Consider the following 19,323-nt stretch of genomic DNA (forward strand, 5'->3'; position numbering starts at 1 on the left):
CAGACCTATTTTGGATAAAGCGTCTGCCCGTTTATCAGGTTCTGAAAGGTCCGCAACTACCATCTGAGATGCTGCAGGCAACGGATGAAGACATACAAGCAAATGTAAAAAAGGTTTAACATAGAAATTGGGTTAAATATTTCAATAAAAATATTGCACATTGGTTGTAACTCACATCACCACTTGATATCAAAATGTTCTTTAAGATCACTTAAGAATATTATGAATCCTTTTTTTTATGTATTAGGAGTATGTGGTTAATATGTAATTAACTGAGCTTGTAATACAAATAGAATAACCAACCCTTCTTAAGAGATGATTAGTGACAGTTATTGAATGTTTCTCAAAGGCAGAAGAGAGAGTCTTAAAAGCCTATGTTTCTAAGAAATGTTTGAATTTTAAAATGTTAAGCTTAGTGAGCAGGATTGTAGAAGCGTGGTGCTCACCAGGTAGAACATGCATGAAGACTGTGGGGACTTTGTGGAGGAACAGCATGGCAGGACTTGATGCAATGGCCAGCAGCAGAAAGAAAACGATTGTCGCAGAACATGACAGGGACAAAGCTGCCCGGGCTCCGAAGATATCTGCAAACCTGCCATCAACAACAGCACCCACATTTTCATCTGGACAAAAACATTGTATGTTGCTAATATCAAAAGACATAATATTTATTACATTACATTAAATATCATTTAGCTGACGCTTTTGTCCAAAGCGACTTACAATAAGTTTTGAAAAACATGAAGATTAAAACTCTGAAAAACAAGGAAAGTGCAGATATATTCACTTCAAGCAAGATCACAGTAAGTGCTGGTGAATTACATACAGTATATATGTTTTCTTACCTTCCAAACATAGGACCACCCAACAGCTGGATTAAACCAACCATGGTTTGCAAATAACCAAGCCACAAGGTGTCGAAACCAAGTTTCTTTGCCAAATACTACAGAGACATAATGAAAGAACAGACACAAATTCACAGTAATGTATGGCATGTAAACAAGCTCACAGCAGATTTCATCTTGATATGAGTTAATTCTTCCAACAGATTCAGTGTTGTAGCATTTGACACTAATTTTGCCTTAGACATTACGCAGATGACCTCTTTTTTTAATGTATATCATGTTTATTATACGTTTGTGTCATAGGATGGTGTGAATTAAAAGAGATTCCCATGTTTACAACTTCCTCAAACAAAAACATACTGCTGTTTGCAGTAGTACTCTATTGCAGTAGCTGTCAACCAATTAAAAAAAGTATTAACTCAACATGGCACAAGTCCTTTGTCATTGTTACTAGTTTGCTTTTGATGAATGTGGCTTTGAGCCATATTTGAGAAAGGTGGTAGTGACTGTAGTGGTTGAGGCATTTCACTACAGATTTTTTTCAGTGCAGCCAACATCAAGATTACATATTTTTAAAAGCTGAATGAACCTTATAGACTAAATAAGAATGCTCAATGTTTAAACTACTGTGATTTTCCTTACATTTTACATTTACATAATTACATAATCTTATGAATTCCATTTCTACCATAGTTCCTTGTATTCTCTAGTAAATAATTAAAAGGTCACAAGACATTTGTGTGATTGTCTGTATTTACTTTTACTTAAGTGAAGCGTTGTGCTTTAAGTGGAGCTTTTATTATGCAGTATTTTCACATTGTAAAGTTAGTTTTTTAATTGTTAAATAATCTGAATAGCCTTCTTCTAGCACCACTGGATATCATTATATAACAATGACATATGCTAACCTGCCTCCATAAAGGAAAATGTTTGTTATAGTAATGTAAATGGACTTGACTGATATCACGTATGTCGTTTATTTAAGAATGCTACATTTGTGAATGCTGGACTTTTCACATGTTATTAAGTAATTTCTCTGAGGTTGTCTAACCGCTTACAAAAGAGAATGCTGCACATTCAATGAATCGTAGTAAAGACAGCTACTGTTAACCTGTCCTAGGGTACACATCATCACGCTTACACTCATAATAACCATTTGTAACCATTCATCACAACATCAGCAATAACATTTATGCATTTCCAGGTTTTCCGGGAGAGCTTTCGCATTCATGGCATGAACGGAAATATCAGCTTCCTGCTCTTGCCATTTCATAAATACTCACAGGGGTGACGGAGAACTGTAAAAACATCCATGTGATGTCCAAAGTAGCGATGAGGTAAACAATGTTAATAATTTTCTTTCTTTTCGGTTGGTCTATAACGTGAGCCTGGATGGGAACTGAAGCTTTAGCGGTTTCCTCGGCTGTTTCTCCTCCTGCACTCATGTTGCCTCTTGTATACACATTTTTATATCGTTAGTGTTAATTTACCGCCAAACGTAAGCTAACAGTCGGTAGGAAGCAAGCTGCAAGACTTGTTCGGTAACAAAGCCTTTGACACGGTGAACTTTCGCATAATGTGGCTAACCTGAGTTTAGTTGTACTTTGGAACCGAACATAAAGGCGACAAGGAGGCGTCACCTTAGTACTGCCTTGGTTTATTTAGTTATTGTCCCTCCCTTATACAATTTTTGGATCATCATCCCACCGATGGTCCCTAAACGTCTCATATGCAAGCTAATGCTATGCAGAGGTGGGAAGTAACTACGTACATTTATGCTACTTTATACTTCTACTCCACTACGCAGGGCCGGTCCTAGACATGTTGGTGCCCTAGGCGAGATTATGATTTGGTGACCCCCCCCCCCCCCTCCAAGCAATACACAATAGAATATATAAAGAATAAATGAAACATCTCTACAAAAGACCAATACACTACAAGAACTGAAACGTATTGACATGTTGGTTATATACATAAAGAAGGTTTCAAATGTATTCATTATTGTATGAACATGTTTTAATTGGGGGGTGGACGTCACATCCTCTAAGGGGGTCCGGGGGTATGCCCCCCGGAAAGATTTGTTTAACATTTTAAAGTAAAATGCTTCAATCTGGGGCACTTCGAGCAGAAATGAATTAAAACCTGTTTTTATTTATCCTAATAATTATAAAGGTGTGCCTTGGAAATATTTGTTTACATAAATTGTGACTAAACCGTTTGAGACCCACTGAGATAACTTAGACTAAAGTGAACTATCTAAACACTCAGAGTCCTTTACCTCACTGAGCTGTAGTTATCACTCAGCCTCAGTCCAACAACAATCCGCGGTACCGATGCGGGCCCTGTGACGACCCCTGCCTCACTATCTCTGGTGGTGGGTGTGTGCGTGTGTGATCCTTTAATGACTCTTCCTCTGTTTGTGCTTACAGGGATTGAGGACACCTGGCGGCTGGAGCTAGCCGGATAAAGGACTGGGCCGGATCTCGCTCTCACACTCTCTCTGGCAGGAGGACGCAACACGAAGAGCAGCCACGACCAGCTGACCTCTTGTTTCGTCGTTTGTTTCGCCTGCTTGTGTCCTTTAGCAGCAGTGAATAAACTCTCTTTTTCTATTCACACCCTCGTTTCTGTCGCGCGTTTGTTGTGGCTGAGAGCAAAGCCATGACAGCTGGGGGCTCGTCCATTCTGGTAAGTTAAGCTTGTGTTGGGAGTTAGTTCATGATTTGTGCGGAGTTTCCCCTGGTAGGTTGTAACGACAGTTCCCTTGGGATCGTTGGGCGGGGTGTTTAATGTTTTGGTGAAAGTGGCTGAATCCTCGGCTTGGGGGCATGGCCGTGGTCGCAGTATTGTTGCTAGCTTGCTAGTCGCTTTGCTGGGCCAGCGGTCTCCAGTGCCAGCCGCAAGTAACTACATGAAGACTTGGGAGGAGATGAGTAATGGGGTGTAATAGTTAGTGGGGGAACTCCAATCATTTCTTTTTGCTTTCGTCTCAGTGTAAGCTCCGGTGTTGTGTGGTAGTATGGCGGATGTAGACGCATTTATCAGGGCTCCGTCAAAGGAAGCCCTTGGCAACTTCTCAATGGAGCAGCTGCTCGTTATTGCTGAACATTTCTCATGACAAAATGAGGTATGAGATGGAGTTTGAAAAGGAAATTGCAGTGGAGCGGATGCGGCAGGAGACTGAGAAAGCTAAACTGGATATGGAAGGACAACGTCTTTCTATGGTCAGAGATGGTGCGGTGTTGGGTGAGCGGCACCGCAATTTAATGAAAGTGATCCTGACACTTTTTTTTTGCTTTTTGTTCGGGTAGCTAAGGCTAGGGATTGGCTGGATACAGACTGTGCCCTGATGCTTCAGTGTGTGCTCACAGGAAGAGCACAGTCCGCATATTCCGCGTTATGTACGGATGATAGCTCTAGCTATGTTAAAATAAAATTGGTGGTGCTTAGAGCATATGAACTCGTTCCTGCGGCTTATCGACAGCGTTTTAGGTCCTTGGAGAAAAAACAGGGTCAAACATATGTGGAAATGGTGAGGGATTTGTCTGTTCATTTTAAACGTTGGTTAGCTGCTCTGGACATCACTTCTTTTGACAATTTGGGTGAATTCATGATTTTGGAACAGTTCAAAAACATTCTTCCTGACAACATTGCTACTTATATAATAGAACACAGGGTAACTTCGGCGTCCGAAGCTGCAGTGGCAGCGGATGAGTTTGTGTTACTTCATAAGGGCAGGTACGGAGGGCGTGCTGGAGCTCTACCTGTTTTTGAAGGAAGTAGAAGGGCTGTTGATGTTGGTTCATTAGGGATTGATCCAAAGAAAGTGGCTTGGGAAAAATCTGAGGATACTTGTAACTATTGTCGTGAGAAAGGCCATTGGAAACCAGAATGTCCGGCGCTTAGAGCAAAATCCAAGCGAGGAAAATTTGTGGGTAAACCAGTTGCATTAGCTGTTCCTGTGAAAAGCTGCTGTGTTGACGAGGTGCTTACGGACCACTTATGGGGATCAGAGGTTTTGGCGTCCTATGCTCCTTTTATAAGAGAGGGCTTGGTGTCATTGGTAGGTAGCAATGTCAGAGTTCCAGTTAAAATTTTTGAGGGATACAGGTGCATTTGACTCCTTTATCGTTGACTCTATTCTGCCTTTGTCTGAGAAAAGTGACACTGGTGATACGGTTCGGAGTCGGGTGATGGGATTAACGGTTTTCCCTGTTCCTGTTCATTAGATGTATCTTGACTGTGACCTTGTTAAAGGGGAGGTAGCTATTGGTGTACGTCCAGCTTTTCCAATCAAGGGGATACATTTCATTCTGGGTAACGATTTGGCAGGTGGTAGAGTCTGGGCTGATGTTCCCTCTGTGTTGTTAGTAACTGGTGGTCTGATTGAGTCAGGATCTGAGAAGCGCTCTACAGTGGTGCCAGACGTCACAACCTCGTGTGTGATCACACGTGCTAGGGCCAAAAGGGATCATGACTTGCTACCAGATGGAAAGTCAACTGACACAGTGGAGGTTCAATCTTTGTCTGAGTTTTCGGTAGTACTTACACACCATGAGGTGGGAGAGGAGCAACGTCAGGATTCTTTGTTGAAAGAGCTTTTTGACTGTGTTGCACCAGTTGCAGAGGGGGAAAACGCTTCAAGTGGATACATGTTGCATAATGACTTTTTGTTTAGAAGATGGGTTCCTGTGGTTGTTGATGGTGGGGGAACTGAGGTTTTCCAGCTGGTGGTGCCAACTAAGTTTCGTCCTCTTGTCCTGAAAGTCGCACATGATGAGTGTGGACACTTTCGGGTTCGGAAAACATATTTGAACATCCTGAAACACTACTTTTGGCCACGTCTAAAGAGAGATGTGTCGCAGTATATTAGAACATGTCATGTGTGTCAGCTAACAGGGAAACCAAACCAGAAGATCAAACCAGCACCACTACAGCCGATACAAGTGGTAAGTGAACCGTTTACACATCTCATTGTGGATTGTGTGGGCCCTTTACCATGTTCAAAGTCTGGTTGCAAATATTTGCTGACTGTGATGTGTCAAACCACTAGGTATCCAGCGGCTTATCCTTTGAGGTTGATTACAACTAAGGCTGTGGTTAAGGCTTTGTCGCAGTTTATTTCAATATTTGGTATTCCTAAGGTCGTCCAGAGTGATCAAGGCTCCAATTTTTCGTCTCACATGTTTGCTCAGGTGTTGAAGCTTTTTAAGATTAAGAAGAACCAGTCAACAGCTTACCACGCTCAAAGCCAGGGTGCCTTGGAAAGGTTTCACCAGCCATTGAAATCCTTGTTACGTGCTTACTGTACTGAGCTAGATGGAGACTGGGAGGAAGGTCTTCCTTGATTGATGTTGGCTGCAAGGGAGGCGGTACATGAAGGTACGGGGTTTAGCCTTAATGAGTTGGTTTTCGGACATGCTGTACGGGGGTCCCTTGGCAGTGCTGAAAGAGGGTTGTGTTGACACTGAGCCACCACGGAGCTTGGTGGATTATGTGAATGGCTTCAGACGTCGTTTGGTTGTTGCTTTGAGTATGGCACGGGAAAAGCTGTCAGTGTCTCAAAGTAAAATGAAGACGTTTTATGACCGTCGTTCGGCAAGACAGGAGTTTAATCCAGGTGACCAGGTTCTATCACTTATGCCTGTTGTTGGTTCCCCATTTCAGGCTAAGTATTCAGGTCCGTACACTATCATTGAGAAAACTTCTGACCTAAATTATGTTGTGGCAACACCAGAACGAAGGAAGACCAAACGCCTCTGTCATGTAAATCTTCTAAAACCCTACCACAAGCGGGAGGTTAATACAGACACAGAGGTGGAGAAGGATAAAGTGCAGCCGGCTGTTGTGGTGACACATGGTTTGACGCATGAGGGAGATATAGTGCCCGAACCTGATGATAGTTTGCTCTGTGGTCGTTTGAGAAATTCGGAATCGCTAGGTAATTTAGACGGGTTGTTGTCTCATTTGGCGGAATCAAGACGTGAGGAACTCTCAGCATTGGTACACAAATATCTGTGTCTGTTTGGAGACACTCCTTCGCAAACTGACTGGGCTGAGCGTGATATTGATGTTGGAGACGCTCAGCCGATTAAGCAACATTTTTATCGCATGCCACCAGTTAAGCGCAATCGGTTGGATGCAGGGATTAATTACATGTTGGAGAATAAAATTGATGTTCCATCGGCATCTAGTTGGGCGTCTCCATGTATTTTGGTGCCAAAGCAGGATGGGACACCTAGATTCTGTACTGATCTAAGAAAAGTGAATGCGGTGACAAAATCTGACTCTTTTCCTTTGCCACGGATGGATGACTGTATAGATTAGGTGGGGTCTGCAAAGTATGTTAGCAAATTTGATTTGCTTAAAGGGTATTGGCAGGTCCCCTTGTCCAAGCGGGCACAGGAAATAGCGGCATTTATCACACCATCTGGACTTTATTCATATAAGGTAATGCCGTTTGGGTTAAAAAATGCTCCTGCTACATTCCAACATTTGATGAATCTCGTGGTGTCGGGTTTAGAGGGCTGTACGGTGTATCTAGACGATTTGGTAATTTGCAGTGATACTTGGACTGCTCATGTTCAGCGCATCAAGATGTTGTTTGAATGGTTGGCGGAGGCACATCTGACTATTAATTTGGCCAAATGTGCCTTTGCAAAGGCCACAGTGACATACCTTGGCCATGTGGTGGGTCAGGGTTGTGTGGCTCCAGTTCTGTCCAAGGTCAGGGCAATATCTGAATACCCACAGCCCACAACCAAAAAGGAACTCCAGAGATTTTTGGGTATGGTGGGTTACTACAGGAGGTTCTGTGAACATTTTTCCACTACAGTGTTTCCTCTGACTGAACTTCTTCGGGCTAAGGTAAAATATACTTGGTCGGTCGACTGTCAGAGAGCGTTTGATAGTGTTAAGTCTCTGTTGTGCTCCTCTCAGGCGTTAGCGGCTCCTTGTTTTTGATCGTCCTTTTAGTCTCCAAGTAGATGCAAGCCAGGTGGGAGTCGGTGCGGTTCTGCTCCAGGTTGTCTTGACAAGGGAGGGGGGAGGGGGGGGGGGGGGGGGGGGGGGTTGGAGAGACCCGTCAGTTTCTTTTCAAAGAAACTTAACAGTTACCAAAGGAATTATTCGGTGATTGAGAAGGAAGCGTTGCACTCATTTGGTCGTTGCAGCATTTCACTGTATATGTGGGAGCAGGAGGACCAATTTTGGTTTACACAGATCACAACCCCCTGACCTTTTTGCATTCAATGAAGTGTCCCAACCAAAGGCTGACGAGGCCACGTCCAGCTGACCTCTTGTTTCGTCGTTTGTTTCGCCTGCTTGTGTCCTTTAGCAGCAGTGAATAAACTCTCTTTTTCTATTCACGCCCTCGTTTCTATCGCGCGTTTGTTGTGGCTGAGAGCCAAGCCATGACAGCCCTCTCTCTCTCTTGCTCACTCGGAGGCTCGCTCGCACTTTGGCTGTGAGCTGCGGGCGCTTGATAAGTCAACATCCCCCACTTTCATCACTTACAGCGCCTATCGTGCAGGGCAAATGAAAAGTGTAACCGGGGTGAAAAGGGTGTTACCTTGACTTAATTATGAATGTTGTTACATCAGGGCTAAAAGTTAGGATGAGCCAAACAGTCAAAAATGTTTTTTCCCTCCCAGAACTACCAGCGCCACTACCTTTAAAAGGGAAATAATGTAATTTGACTCCACTACATTGTTGAGCAGCTTCAGCTTCAATAACAAAATGCATCTTTAAAAATAAACTAGTGGACTAATATAACTCTTTAAGTCACTAAAGAGTTCAATTATTTAATATTTTAAGAAAAGTCAATCATAATTGTGTTACTGTCATACAGTAAAATGCTACTTCATGCAAAAATACAATCTAGAAATATTTTTGAAAATAATCTATTAGTACTTTTACTCGCCCTCTTGTGGTAGATTCTGGTGATACTGAGGTAAAATAACAAAGAATTACACAACATCATGAATAACATCTGGACCCAAAGAGTTGAATTATGCATCCTTGTTGGAAACATGTTATACTTAACAATGTATGTGATTAAAATGTTAACACTTTAGCCTTCACTATATAATCAGTAAAATAATCTAACATTAATCTAATATTAATTTGCAGTTAACTGTCCTTATTTATTGCAGTCTAATTAATGGGTATGAGATGTGTTTACTGCTAGAAGAGTCCATTTCTGATCAACAATGACTTTGGTTTGCTCTGGGAATTTAGAGGAGATATAAAGAGGATTGTCTTGAGGTTTATTATTGGTGTGATGAAATAGGAGACAATTTGATACAATTACTTAGCAGGCAGGATTTTCCTATCCAATCATTGATCCAATACACAACTATTGCGAGTTGCATAAAAGCCTTCTTTGAGAATGAATACGATATATTGTTTTAAACTTATAAAAGGTTTTCTCACTCTTTTCATACCGATTTTTTAAAATATAATGTAGTTATATGGTTCTCATATTTTTGAAGTAAAAACAAACAACTTGTTAAGGTTCTAGTAATTCACTGCATTTCCCCTGTAAATAACAAATAATGTGTAGACCATACACTCCTGTCTGATAGCGCTGATGGAGTGCTGGCACTCCATGTCTAATTTGTCTAATTTGTATTTTTTTTAATGTACTTTTAGTTATTTTATTTAAAAAAGAAAAATGTTGTGCTTTTTGGTTTCATCTCAATAAAAATGTGAACACAATTTTTTTTAAATAATAATGTAGACCTATTTAACTCAACTTAATATTGTTATTTTATGAGGTAATTTAACTTTTTTGTGAGGAGAAAACACATCAGACACTCACTATTACAAGACATTAATGTATTAGTAATTGTAAAGTGTGGGGACTTTTATTTTGAAACTTCTCATTTAGTCCTTTAGTCATCTTATTTTGAAGCGCGTAAACGCCCTCCTCCCGGAAACATGCTCCATCACATCCCCTCTGTTGTGTGTGAGTGGGGGTTGTTGGCAGGCTGTCAGATGAGGACGTAGGTTTACAGTTTTAGTATATTTCTTCTCATTTTATGGCATGTAGATATCAGAAAGAACAGACTGACAATGCAGATCCTCACCCCGCATGTTTACTGGGCTCAGCGGCACTCAGAGATCTTCCTCCGGGTGGACCTGAGCGATGCAAAGGTAACCACGCTAGCTTTAACTCTTACAGACCTGTCGTTTACTGATAAAGACATATGGTTTAATGCCTTTAATCTTTAATATATTAATGCTGTGGGTGTAAAAGTGGCTTGTTCATGTTTAACATATCCCTATGCTAATGGCTAGCCTAACCGTTGGCTACCGTTACACCGCTATTTTTGACCTATGACGTTTATGTGTGATGCCCAGAAGAAAACTGATAATACGTTAATAATGTAATGTTACGCATTTGTTCTACGTCCCAAAAAAAATATACGTTTGTTTTTTACGCCAAAATACACAGTGTAACGGGAGCTGATAACAATGTATTGTCTGTCAGTCGGACTTCCTTGTGAATCACTACTCTCGAACCACTATCAACTACCACTAAAACAAATAAAATGATATCAAAGTCAGAATAAATTATTCAAGATACAAAACCCAGCTCAATACTAAATATATTGGGATGTTAATGCTTTCTGTCAGCCAGTCGAAACCTGTATTATTATTATTACTACTACTACTACTACTACTACTACTACTACTACTACTACTACTAATAATAATAATAATTGTGTTTATTTTTGTGATTTATCTTTACCTCATCACCATCTATAACTGACTACTTTCATCTTATTCTGTTGGCTAAGTGTTTGCATTAGTTACAGGTATTGCTGGTTTTCCTCCTCCTCGTCCTGCATCTGTTCGACAATGATCCTTTAAAAGATGCATGACTTGTAATGGTTGTTCTGGATCTTGTTTAGCCCCTTAGCAGAATGGCTCAATGATCACTGAAACAGGCTGACAGAGGAACACCTGCCATGTTACGTATTTAACGCCAACTTATCAATAAGGAAAGTCTGAATATAAAACATATAAAATGTGTTTCAGTATAATGCACTTACAATCATTAACACAAATTACAGCCTATAAAATGCCCAAAAAGTTCAAGCAACACCTTCCTGCTTTACGAAATATATCATTTTAGATTTTGGGTATTCTAATATAGCAAAAGTGTATTTTCCTGGTTTTAAAGGTTGCATTGCAGTAAAGATATTTGTTTTCTTAAACTTACCATACCACTCTATTAGTTGCCCTACTTATCATCCCTATTTGTGGGTATAATTTATTGCATATATATAATATTACAGGGCTGTTGTATTTGACTGCAATACTTAGCTTAGTGTACATAATAAACTGGGTACTTGTTTTACAGGGTTAAATCCGGGTAATGTTAAATGTTTGCAAACCAAAAACAATAATGTGTGGCTCTCACTAGTAAGTCTTTTGTGAATTAAGACAGATATATCTATTTGTTTGTGACATAACTCCTTTAAAGCCAAAAACCCAATAACACCATCCTTCTTCTTTAAACCCTTATTACAGCACCTACTATGTATTGATCTGCTGTTGAAAATAGTACCCAACAAATAAATTTTTTTGTTTTATTTAAGTAAGATATGTAAATAACTACATTGGCCAGCTGTTTAGAAAGAATGAATTTATATTTGTTTTTAAAGAATTACACCTTCAGAAACCAATAAGCTCAAGGTTAATTGCAACAGATATATTGGGCATCCTATTGCTACAGGGACTAACACATTTTTCAAAATGTATTCATTGGATTTGTTGATAGTAAGAAAAACATTGAATATCAACCAGCTTATCCTTAAATGTGTATTTTGTGCATCAGTGTCGGGTTGGTGGTGATGGTTGCTGTTGTGTTTTTTAGGATCTCGACATCAGTGTACAAGAAAACAACATACTTCAGTTCAAAGGTCAGTATTTACATGGGTGCTTGTGAGGAGGAAACACACTTGCATAATGAAAATATTGAAGCAAAACATTTTCTAAATAATCTTTAAATATTTGACATGATTTATTATATTTGACATGATGGCAATTCATATTGTTCCACAGCACAGGGCCATGGAGCTAAAGGAGATAATGAATACAAGTTTAGTCTGGAGTTTCGGGAGCCTGTTAGAACTGAGGTAACAATATTTGTGTTCATCTCTCACTTATGTGTGTTTAAATTGATTTTAATATTAATTTTTTGTCCAGTTAATTTAAATGTAATCGAAGTACCAGTGTTCAGGAGGGTATTATTGATGTGTTTTCTTACAGTGTATAATATAACTCTTAAGTGTTGTCACTTTGTTTCCAGCAGTACTTACAGATACCGAGATATACATTTAAAATTGAATAATTGCCTTAAACTATAAAAGGCAATACATATTATAATTTTCACAGCAAGTACAGTATGCACATTGGCAAATTTCATACAATTTCTCCGTATAATGACTGCATAAATGTACCTTATAGAAATAACTTAAGTCGATACAAAATGTGTTCAAATGTGTCCTTTAACCAAGTTATTTTCAGTCAGTAGTTGATAAAATGTGGTTTCCCAAGCTACTCACATTACATCATTGCCTTCTGCTTGTCTCAGTTACGAAACCTGATAGACATTGTAATACCTTTCAGATCAACCATAAGTCCACCCAGCGTCAGGTGGACATCAAGATCAGGAAGCAGGAGGAGCGCTGGTGGGACCGGCTGACTCTGCAGGAGAAGAAGCCTCTGTTTCTGGCTCCAGACTTCGACCGCTGGCTGGACGAGTCGGACGCCGAGATGGAGCTTCAGGCTAAGGTACTGTGAACATAAAATCAAGTCCACACTGAAAAGGCTTTTGACTGATGAGGCAAATGAGTAGATGGGATCATTCTAATTTCAGTTGGGACAGTTGGTGCTATTTTTAGTCCAAGCTCAAAGTTGTTTTAAATACAATGTCGGACTTCACTGGGATTTTACAGTAATGTGAACCCCTTTTACACATTAGTTGACAAAGCCACCATCCAAAGGGATGTCTCTTTGTTTGGGAAAACATAGCAACTATTACAGGAATGCCAATTTCTGAAAATGATTCAATAAACTATGTGTTGGAAAGAAAGGTAAGAAAAGCAACATTTATATGTTTTAGAGTCTCACAGACATAATCTGATCCACCCCTGCTGTTTCTCTGAATGGTTTGGCTTAGCATATATCAAACATTGTAAGACTCCACCACACTGTCTAACTTTATATATATATATATAAATTATATTTAAATATATATATTTGCAATATTCCCGGTGCTAGACCTTTTTTAAATGGCACCTTTTTCTTACTACGATTGAGTGGACTGTGTTAATATAAAATCGCAGTAGCTTTACAATTCATTATTATGAAATTAAAATCTTGTTTTTATGTGGTAATGTAAAGTGTTTACTAACTCGTTTTTTTAAACCTTATATTTAAAAAAAAATTATTTTATGGTTTGATTTTTTTCAGGAGGAAGAGAAAATAAACAAGATAAGTGTGGAGTCGAGAGTTCGTACAGACCGTGAGTCCCACTGTGCTCTGTGCTACCTTCCAAACACATGTGTTAGCAACATTAGCATCAGTTATTTGAGTTATATTCTTCTCTTCCTCAGCGTACCTTGGGCTGAAGAGGGGCTACTTGTTTATGTACAACCTGGTGCAGTTCCTGGGATTCTCCTGGATCTTTGTCAACATGACCGTTCGACTCTTCATCCTTGGTCAAGGTTTGTAGAGGAATACGTTTGTGTCCGGGTCAACCAGTTACCCCGCAGTACTGGAAGCCTGTCTAACCATTTTTAGAGTGTTTCTGTAAATACAAGATATCTGCTTTTCTTTTGTTTATTACTGATAATCATTTGGTCTTGAAGCCACAGTGCATTACATTACATCTTATTTAATTACATGTAGATTATTAGATTCTGCTGCAAAGACTGGATACAATGTGGCTATAATCATAGTATGCCATGAACAGACACACCACAGTTTATTTGAAGTAACTTTAATGTCAGTTACATTGTTTTTGTGCTTTGTTCATTACTTCACACGGATCTCAAAGATGATCGATGTGGAACAGTTGAGTAAAAGCAGAATTGGCAAACTGTAAAGGGATAGACGAAATAAAGATAAAAACCTGGGACAAAACAGAAAATTGCACTTCCTTTAATAGCTTTTACATTTCATGGGCTGCATAATAAATAAGACATAATTAGCACCACTGCAGCTAAATGAAACACAGGAGGTCCAGAAACACAGAGAGATAGATAGAGCTCTGTGTTTTTGTTTGTGAGAGAACGATTCACAGATGAGCTCATTTAAATTGAAACAGGAACACGGCTACGCAGCAGGGATTTGTTTTGCAAATGATGAGGATTATGAATAGACGCTTATGCAATGTGCGGTTTAATTATGTCCGTTTGTTTCTCTCTCCCTTCACAGACTCGTTCTATGATACCTTCCACACCACGGCCGACATGATGTATTTCTGTCAGATGATGGCCGTGCTCGAGGTCATCAACCCCTTGCTGGGTCTGGTTAAGACTGGATTCTTTCCTGCTATGATACAGGTAGAGAGAATCACTTCATGTTTTATTCAGATTTCTTGCCTGATTATGTAAACCCAAGTAACACCTAAACATTTGAGTCATCAAAAAGGAAAGTTACTTTAATGTAGCTAACGTAAGTTGTCACACATTTGGCTAAAAGCATGTGGAAACCTGCACATTACATGTGATATTTAAAATATCTCATTCCAAAACCATGGGCGCAAATCTGCTGCATGCTCCACTCTTGGGGTTTCAAGCTTTACACCTGCTGTAAAGAGTATCAGTGACCTAGTTTACAATCATCACTAATGCATTCCTTATGACCTGGGGATGCTAGAAAAGAACCAGTTTGTAGGATTTGATGCCATTTGCTCTAAGGCGTAAGAAAAATATGGCTGACATTGAGCGAGGGGCCCTATAATGCTGTTTGGGATCTTCCCTTTCCTGTACTGTGTGTGTGTGCATGTAAATGGTATGCAAAGGCCTTCCAGGGGGAGTTTCTCCCCCCCCTGCCTGAGACGCCTCCATTTCACTATCTAACACTTGAGCTTCTATTGGCTAGCGCTCTAACACATTGTTGATGAAAGGCTAAGGGGCGGGACATTTCTTAACAATTGACCAATCACAACAGAGCCGGCCAGCTACCAATCAGAGCAGACTGGGCTCTGGTTTCAGACAGAGGGTGAAAAGAGGTGCTGCATCACAGGCAGTATGAGGAAAAATAAAAAGCTTTTTGATCATTAAAGCATGGAGACATGTCACAGTAGAAACACTACATACTGACATACACCTGCATATAAGCATCAAGGTCCCTTTAAATATGGGGCAAATGCTGCAGATTGTCAGACAGTTGTAAGCAGTGGTGTTAAGTAACTAATTACATTTAATCAAGAAGTTTACTTAAGTGCAATTTTGAGAGACTAGTACTTTACTTGAGTATCTAATTGTTTTTCTACTTTGTACTTCATTCACTACATTTATTTACTACCATTTGGATACTTTACAGAATTGGATTAATGATGTACATTTCACAATCCACCCTGCAGTATAGAAAGTCATTCAAACTAGCTGCACCTTTACCAGCTTTGAGAACACTTTAATGCAGCAATAATTATGATCAAAACATTTGATATATATTATTCTAAAATGGGCCAATCTGCATAATGAGTACTTTTACTTATGGTACTAACTATTTTGATGCCAATACTTTTTTACTTTTACTTGAGTAACATTTTGAATGCTGGACTTTTTCTTGTAACAGAGTATTCCTACACTCTGGTACTTCTACTTGTACCCAAGTACAGATCGGAGTAATTCCTCCACTTCTGGTTGTAAGAATAGTATTGTCTTAAGCATCACTATCTGATACTTTAGCATTCATATTTAACATCATGTGAATAACAGTATCTAAACTCTGTCTGATGGTTCTCTGTTGCAGGTGGCAGGGAGGAACGTCATTCTGTTTGTGATCTTCGGCAGTCTGGAGGAGATGCAGAACAAACCTGTGGTGTTCTTCGTCTTCTACCTGTGGAGCACCATCGAGATCTTCAGGTCCGTCACATCATCATCCTCCCCTCACTGCTCTACATGCGTAACTGCTTCCTCTAACACAGGCTCTTCCTTCGCCACATCAGGTACCCGTTCTACATGCTGGCTTGCATCAGCACAGAGTGGAAGCTGTTGACGTGGTTGAGGTACAGCCTCTGGATCCCTCTGTACCCGCTGGGGGTCTTGGCTGAAGGTTAGAGATTAGAATACTGAGAAAACAGTGGCATAGACAAAGTTGGAGGGGTACACATGAGTTGTTGCTGACTGTGTGTCTTTCTGTACCTGTTTCCAGCGGTGGCCGTGATCCAGTCCCTGGCCATCTTTGATGCGACGCGTCTGTTCAGCGTCCCCCTCCCCGCGCTGCTGGGAGGCTCCCTGAGCTTCTCCTACACTCTGCAGATCTACCTGGTCCTCATGTTCCTAGGTGAGACATCCCTTACCTTCGACTGTACACAATAGCTTTAAGCTTTTATTAGCTCATGCTTATATCCAAAGCGACTTACAATAAATGCAATAAACCCTAAAGACACCAAGTCAGAAGAATGCAAGTATATTCACTTTGAATAAGCAAAACCATTGTAGGTTCTGGTGCATTAGCTTCAAATGTGCTAATCCCTTTAAATGCAAAATGTATTTGTGTGTGTTGGGTTTAGTGGCCAAGATACAAGCAAGACATCTGGGTATTCAGTCAGTGACGAAGCGTAACTTATCATGTTGACATTCTAATTCTAAATCAGCATCCAAGTGCTGTCTAACAAAACTGACAATGTATGCTGCTTAAGGAAAACTAATTGAACTGCAAAAGACAAAGTCATAATAAAGACAAATGTATTTCGATCAATAACAATTTGTTGTCAAATTACGAATCATAAAATATGAAGTCAGACATTTGAAGCTTGATTCATAAACCTCAAAAGAAACGGTGAATGAAAATGTAGAAAAAAGGCATTTGGAGTCCGCTGCAAAGTTCAGTTTGTAGAGCTGGCTGCCCACATACTGGGGCTTGGTACAGATGCGAAGGACCCGGGTTCGAGTCCAGACTGGGACCGTTTGACCTGTGCTATCCCCTCCGTCTCCCCCTTTCAACACTGTCATTTAAATAAAGGCACTGGTTGCAGAAAAAAACCCTAAAAAACTGAAAACAACATGTGTTTTATTAGTTGCATTATAAATGTCTAACTGAAAATGTCATTTGCATGTGCAAAAATGTCCCTGTAAACAGTTTTGAATGAAGGAATGATGTACTTGTGTTGTGGAGACGGGGCTTACTAATGTGTTTGTGCAGTCACCCGATGAGTGTAACATTACAGCTAGTCTATCAGCTTCATACTGACGGCTGTCTTCTCCTCCCAGGACTCTTCATCAATTTCCGGCACCTGTACAAGCAGAGGAGGAGACGATTCCGCTCGAGGAAAAGGAAAGTCCAATAACTCATCAGCCTATTTTTAAAACACCCTGAACTGCCGTCCTGTTAAAGATTAAGCAGAAGGTTTATTTTCCTCAATTGCCTTTCTCATCTTCTACACACATACACTGACCTGAAGGAGGACTTTTCTCCTTAATCCTCCAATGGGTGAACTTTCCCCAGACCACATCCTGTTTATCCTTCTTTAACAGCTGCACAGCACACATCACCTGAAAAAACTGTACATCCAGTGCTTTACTACTAGTGTGTTTATTCTCTTAAAAAATTTCATATTTATCAAGATGTTTGTCCACGTCTGCAGTGGGACATGGAGTCCTATGTTCCACAGTTAGAGTGGTTAAAGAAAACTCTTTCTGGGAAGGCTCGGGCCGATTTGCCCTTTTTGTTTTATTTATTGCTTTAGGATTATTTATTAAATGATGGTCTTTGTTGGATCAAAACTCATAATGTTTTTAGATATCTTTTAACCCATTGAAGAAAAATCACTGATCCATCATCGGTGATGTAAGGTAGATAAGCTAAAACACCATGGCTCTTGAGAAATGGTCAGATATGTTTCCAAACACTATGCCTTGTTTGTCTCAGTCAGTCATTCACGGCTTTGAATATTAAAAAAGCCATGCAAATTACTTTTAAGAGGAATTTTTATAACTATCTTTTCATGAAACACACAATCCTTCCTATTGACCTTTACACTAGTTTTATTGGCAACCTATACAACGATTAAGCTTCTACTTTGTGACCTACAAGGAGGACATGGGATTGACAAATTATGATTGAAGTATTGTTTGTTGGCTTTTTATGGTAAACGCAAAAAAAAACACGCTAAACATACAAATGGCAAAATAGGAAAACGTTTATTTGAGGATAGGAATGGAGGATGAAGTTGAAGGGCTAAATAAAAAGGTTATCTTTTTATAACTTGACAAATGCTTTTGGTGCATTAATAAAAACTCAGCTGAGTACTTTATGCAAGTTCTGAATTGACAGCACCTCCAGAGTCCAGTTGTATCTTCTTTAAAGCACCATGTCAACATTTAAAAAATGGGCAACATTGGACACAACAGTGTTCATTTTAATAAATCCAACAATCTGCCATGTGGACACTGACATGAATAGAAGGAACACAACAAGCACACACTGTTTTCTCTGTAAGTATACACAGTTGATGTGTGTATGGTCAGTTTGCCAATTAATGCAAATACATTTTTCTACCATCAGAAGCTTACACTACAATCATAGAAATGCAACCTTTTGTTGTTCTTTGAACTGTGGATGTTTCGGTCAAGGGACAATTCTCTTAAATGTGTCTGTTAGGAGAACAAAATTAAACTCTTGGCCAGGTCACTCTTGGAAAAGAGATTTTAATTTCAATGAGTCTTTTACCTGGTTAAATAAAGCATGAACTCCAGATGCACCAAACATCCTTTACAATCCAAATCTGCTCTTACCCAGGTGTGACGAATGACAAATCCCACTGGATCTTAAATTGGAGAAGTGTGTTAGATGGTTTATTATTAGCACTGATGCTTCACACTAAAGAGGGGGCAGGTGTTATTCTACTGTGAAACTGAGTGAAGAAGCTGAGCACAGGCAATATTGTTGAAGGATATGACATCATCAACAATGAGCCGTCCACTTCCTGTTCCACCCAATCTGTTTACCCTTTAGACTTTTCATTTGTTTTGGATTTATTTGTGTTTATTCAAGTTGTTGATTTTCATTTGTTTCAGTTTTTTTGTTAGTTTTTTCGAATGGTGTTTGGGAAAGATGTGTACTTGTCCTAAAGCTTGATTTAGACATTATTTGCATTTCAAAAGTCTTTAGGCAGGGACATTCAGACTAATGCTGCATTGTGTTCACAAATATGGTTTCCTGCCTAAAATAAACATCAGTTTTCTAATTTTGGAGGCCGGGTGTTTTTTTTCTCTGAACTCAGTTCCTT

At 39.7% G+C, this 19,323-nt stretch overlaps 2 protein-coding genes across 3 annotated transcripts in view; one reads left to right on the top strand and one right to left on the bottom strand.

Moving 5' to 3' along the window:
• Nucleotides 1-2,538, bottom strand: part of slc67a1 (solute carrier family 67 member 1) — a 10,785-nt gene extending 8,247 nt beyond the window's left edge. Inside the window, exons 1-4 of the mRNA XM_079665657.1 lie at nucleotides 2,129-2,538; nucleotides 846-943; nucleotides 447-592; nucleotides 6-71 (exon numbers count right to left, since the gene is read on the bottom strand). Of these exons, the coding sequence (XP_079521783.1) occupies nucleotides 6-71; nucleotides 447-592; nucleotides 846-943; nucleotides 2,129-2,290 (472 nt within the window). The 5' untranslated portion in view covers nucleotides 2,291-2,538. The remainder of the gene's footprint in view (nucleotides 1-5; nucleotides 72-446; nucleotides 593-845; nucleotides 944-2,128) is intronic.
• Nucleotides 2,539-3,317: 779 nt separating this feature from the next.
• LOC307028279 (very-long-chain (3R)-3-hydroxyacyl-CoA dehydratase-like) lies at nucleotides 3,318-19,281 on the top strand. 2 transcript variants are annotated; one of them, XM_079663166.1, is made up of 12 exons: nucleotides 5,707-5,794; nucleotides 9,898-10,001; nucleotides 11,731-11,776; nucleotides 11,919-11,992; nucleotides 12,486-12,650; nucleotides 13,332-13,383; nucleotides 13,475-13,585; nucleotides 14,298-14,425; nucleotides 15,843-15,955; nucleotides 16,039-16,145; nucleotides 16,245-16,376; nucleotides 17,306-19,281. In XM_079663166.1, the coding sequence occupies exons 1-12, from the start codon at nucleotides 5,722-5,724 to the stop codon at nucleotides 17,380-17,382; spliced, it is 1,182 nt and encodes a 393-aa protein (XP_079519292.1). In that variant the 5' UTR covers nucleotides 5,707-5,721; the 3' UTR covers nucleotides 17,383-19,281. The 2 variants fall into 2 exon arrangements, with proteins under 2 accessions (XP_079519293.1, XP_079519292.1); XM_079663167.1 differs by lacking the exons at nucleotides 5,707-5,794; nucleotides 9,898-10,001 and adding an exon at nucleotides 3,318-3,533.
• The last annotated feature ends 42 nt before the right edge of the window (nucleotides 19,282-19,323 follow it).

Source organism: Notothenia rossii (genome assembly GCF_949606895.1).
Source record: "Notothenia rossii genome assembly, chromosome: 2".
Lineage (NCBI taxonomy): Eukaryota > Metazoa > Chordata > Actinopteri > Perciformes > Nototheniidae > Notothenia > Notothenia rossii.

Coding starts and splice junctions, on each gene's coding strand:
- LOC307028279 (XM_079663166.1), top strand. CDS start 5,722: ATGTCATGTGTGTCAGCTAACAGGGAAACCAAACCAGAAGATCAAACC. Junction 5,795..9,897: donor CACTACAGCCGATACAAGTG/GTAAGTGAACCG, acceptor TATGGCATGTAG/ATATCAGAAAGAACAGACTG. Junction 16,146..16,244: donor GCTGGGGGTCTTGGCTGAAG/GTTAGAGATTAG, acceptor ACCTGTTTCCAG/CGGTGGCCGTGATCCAGTCC.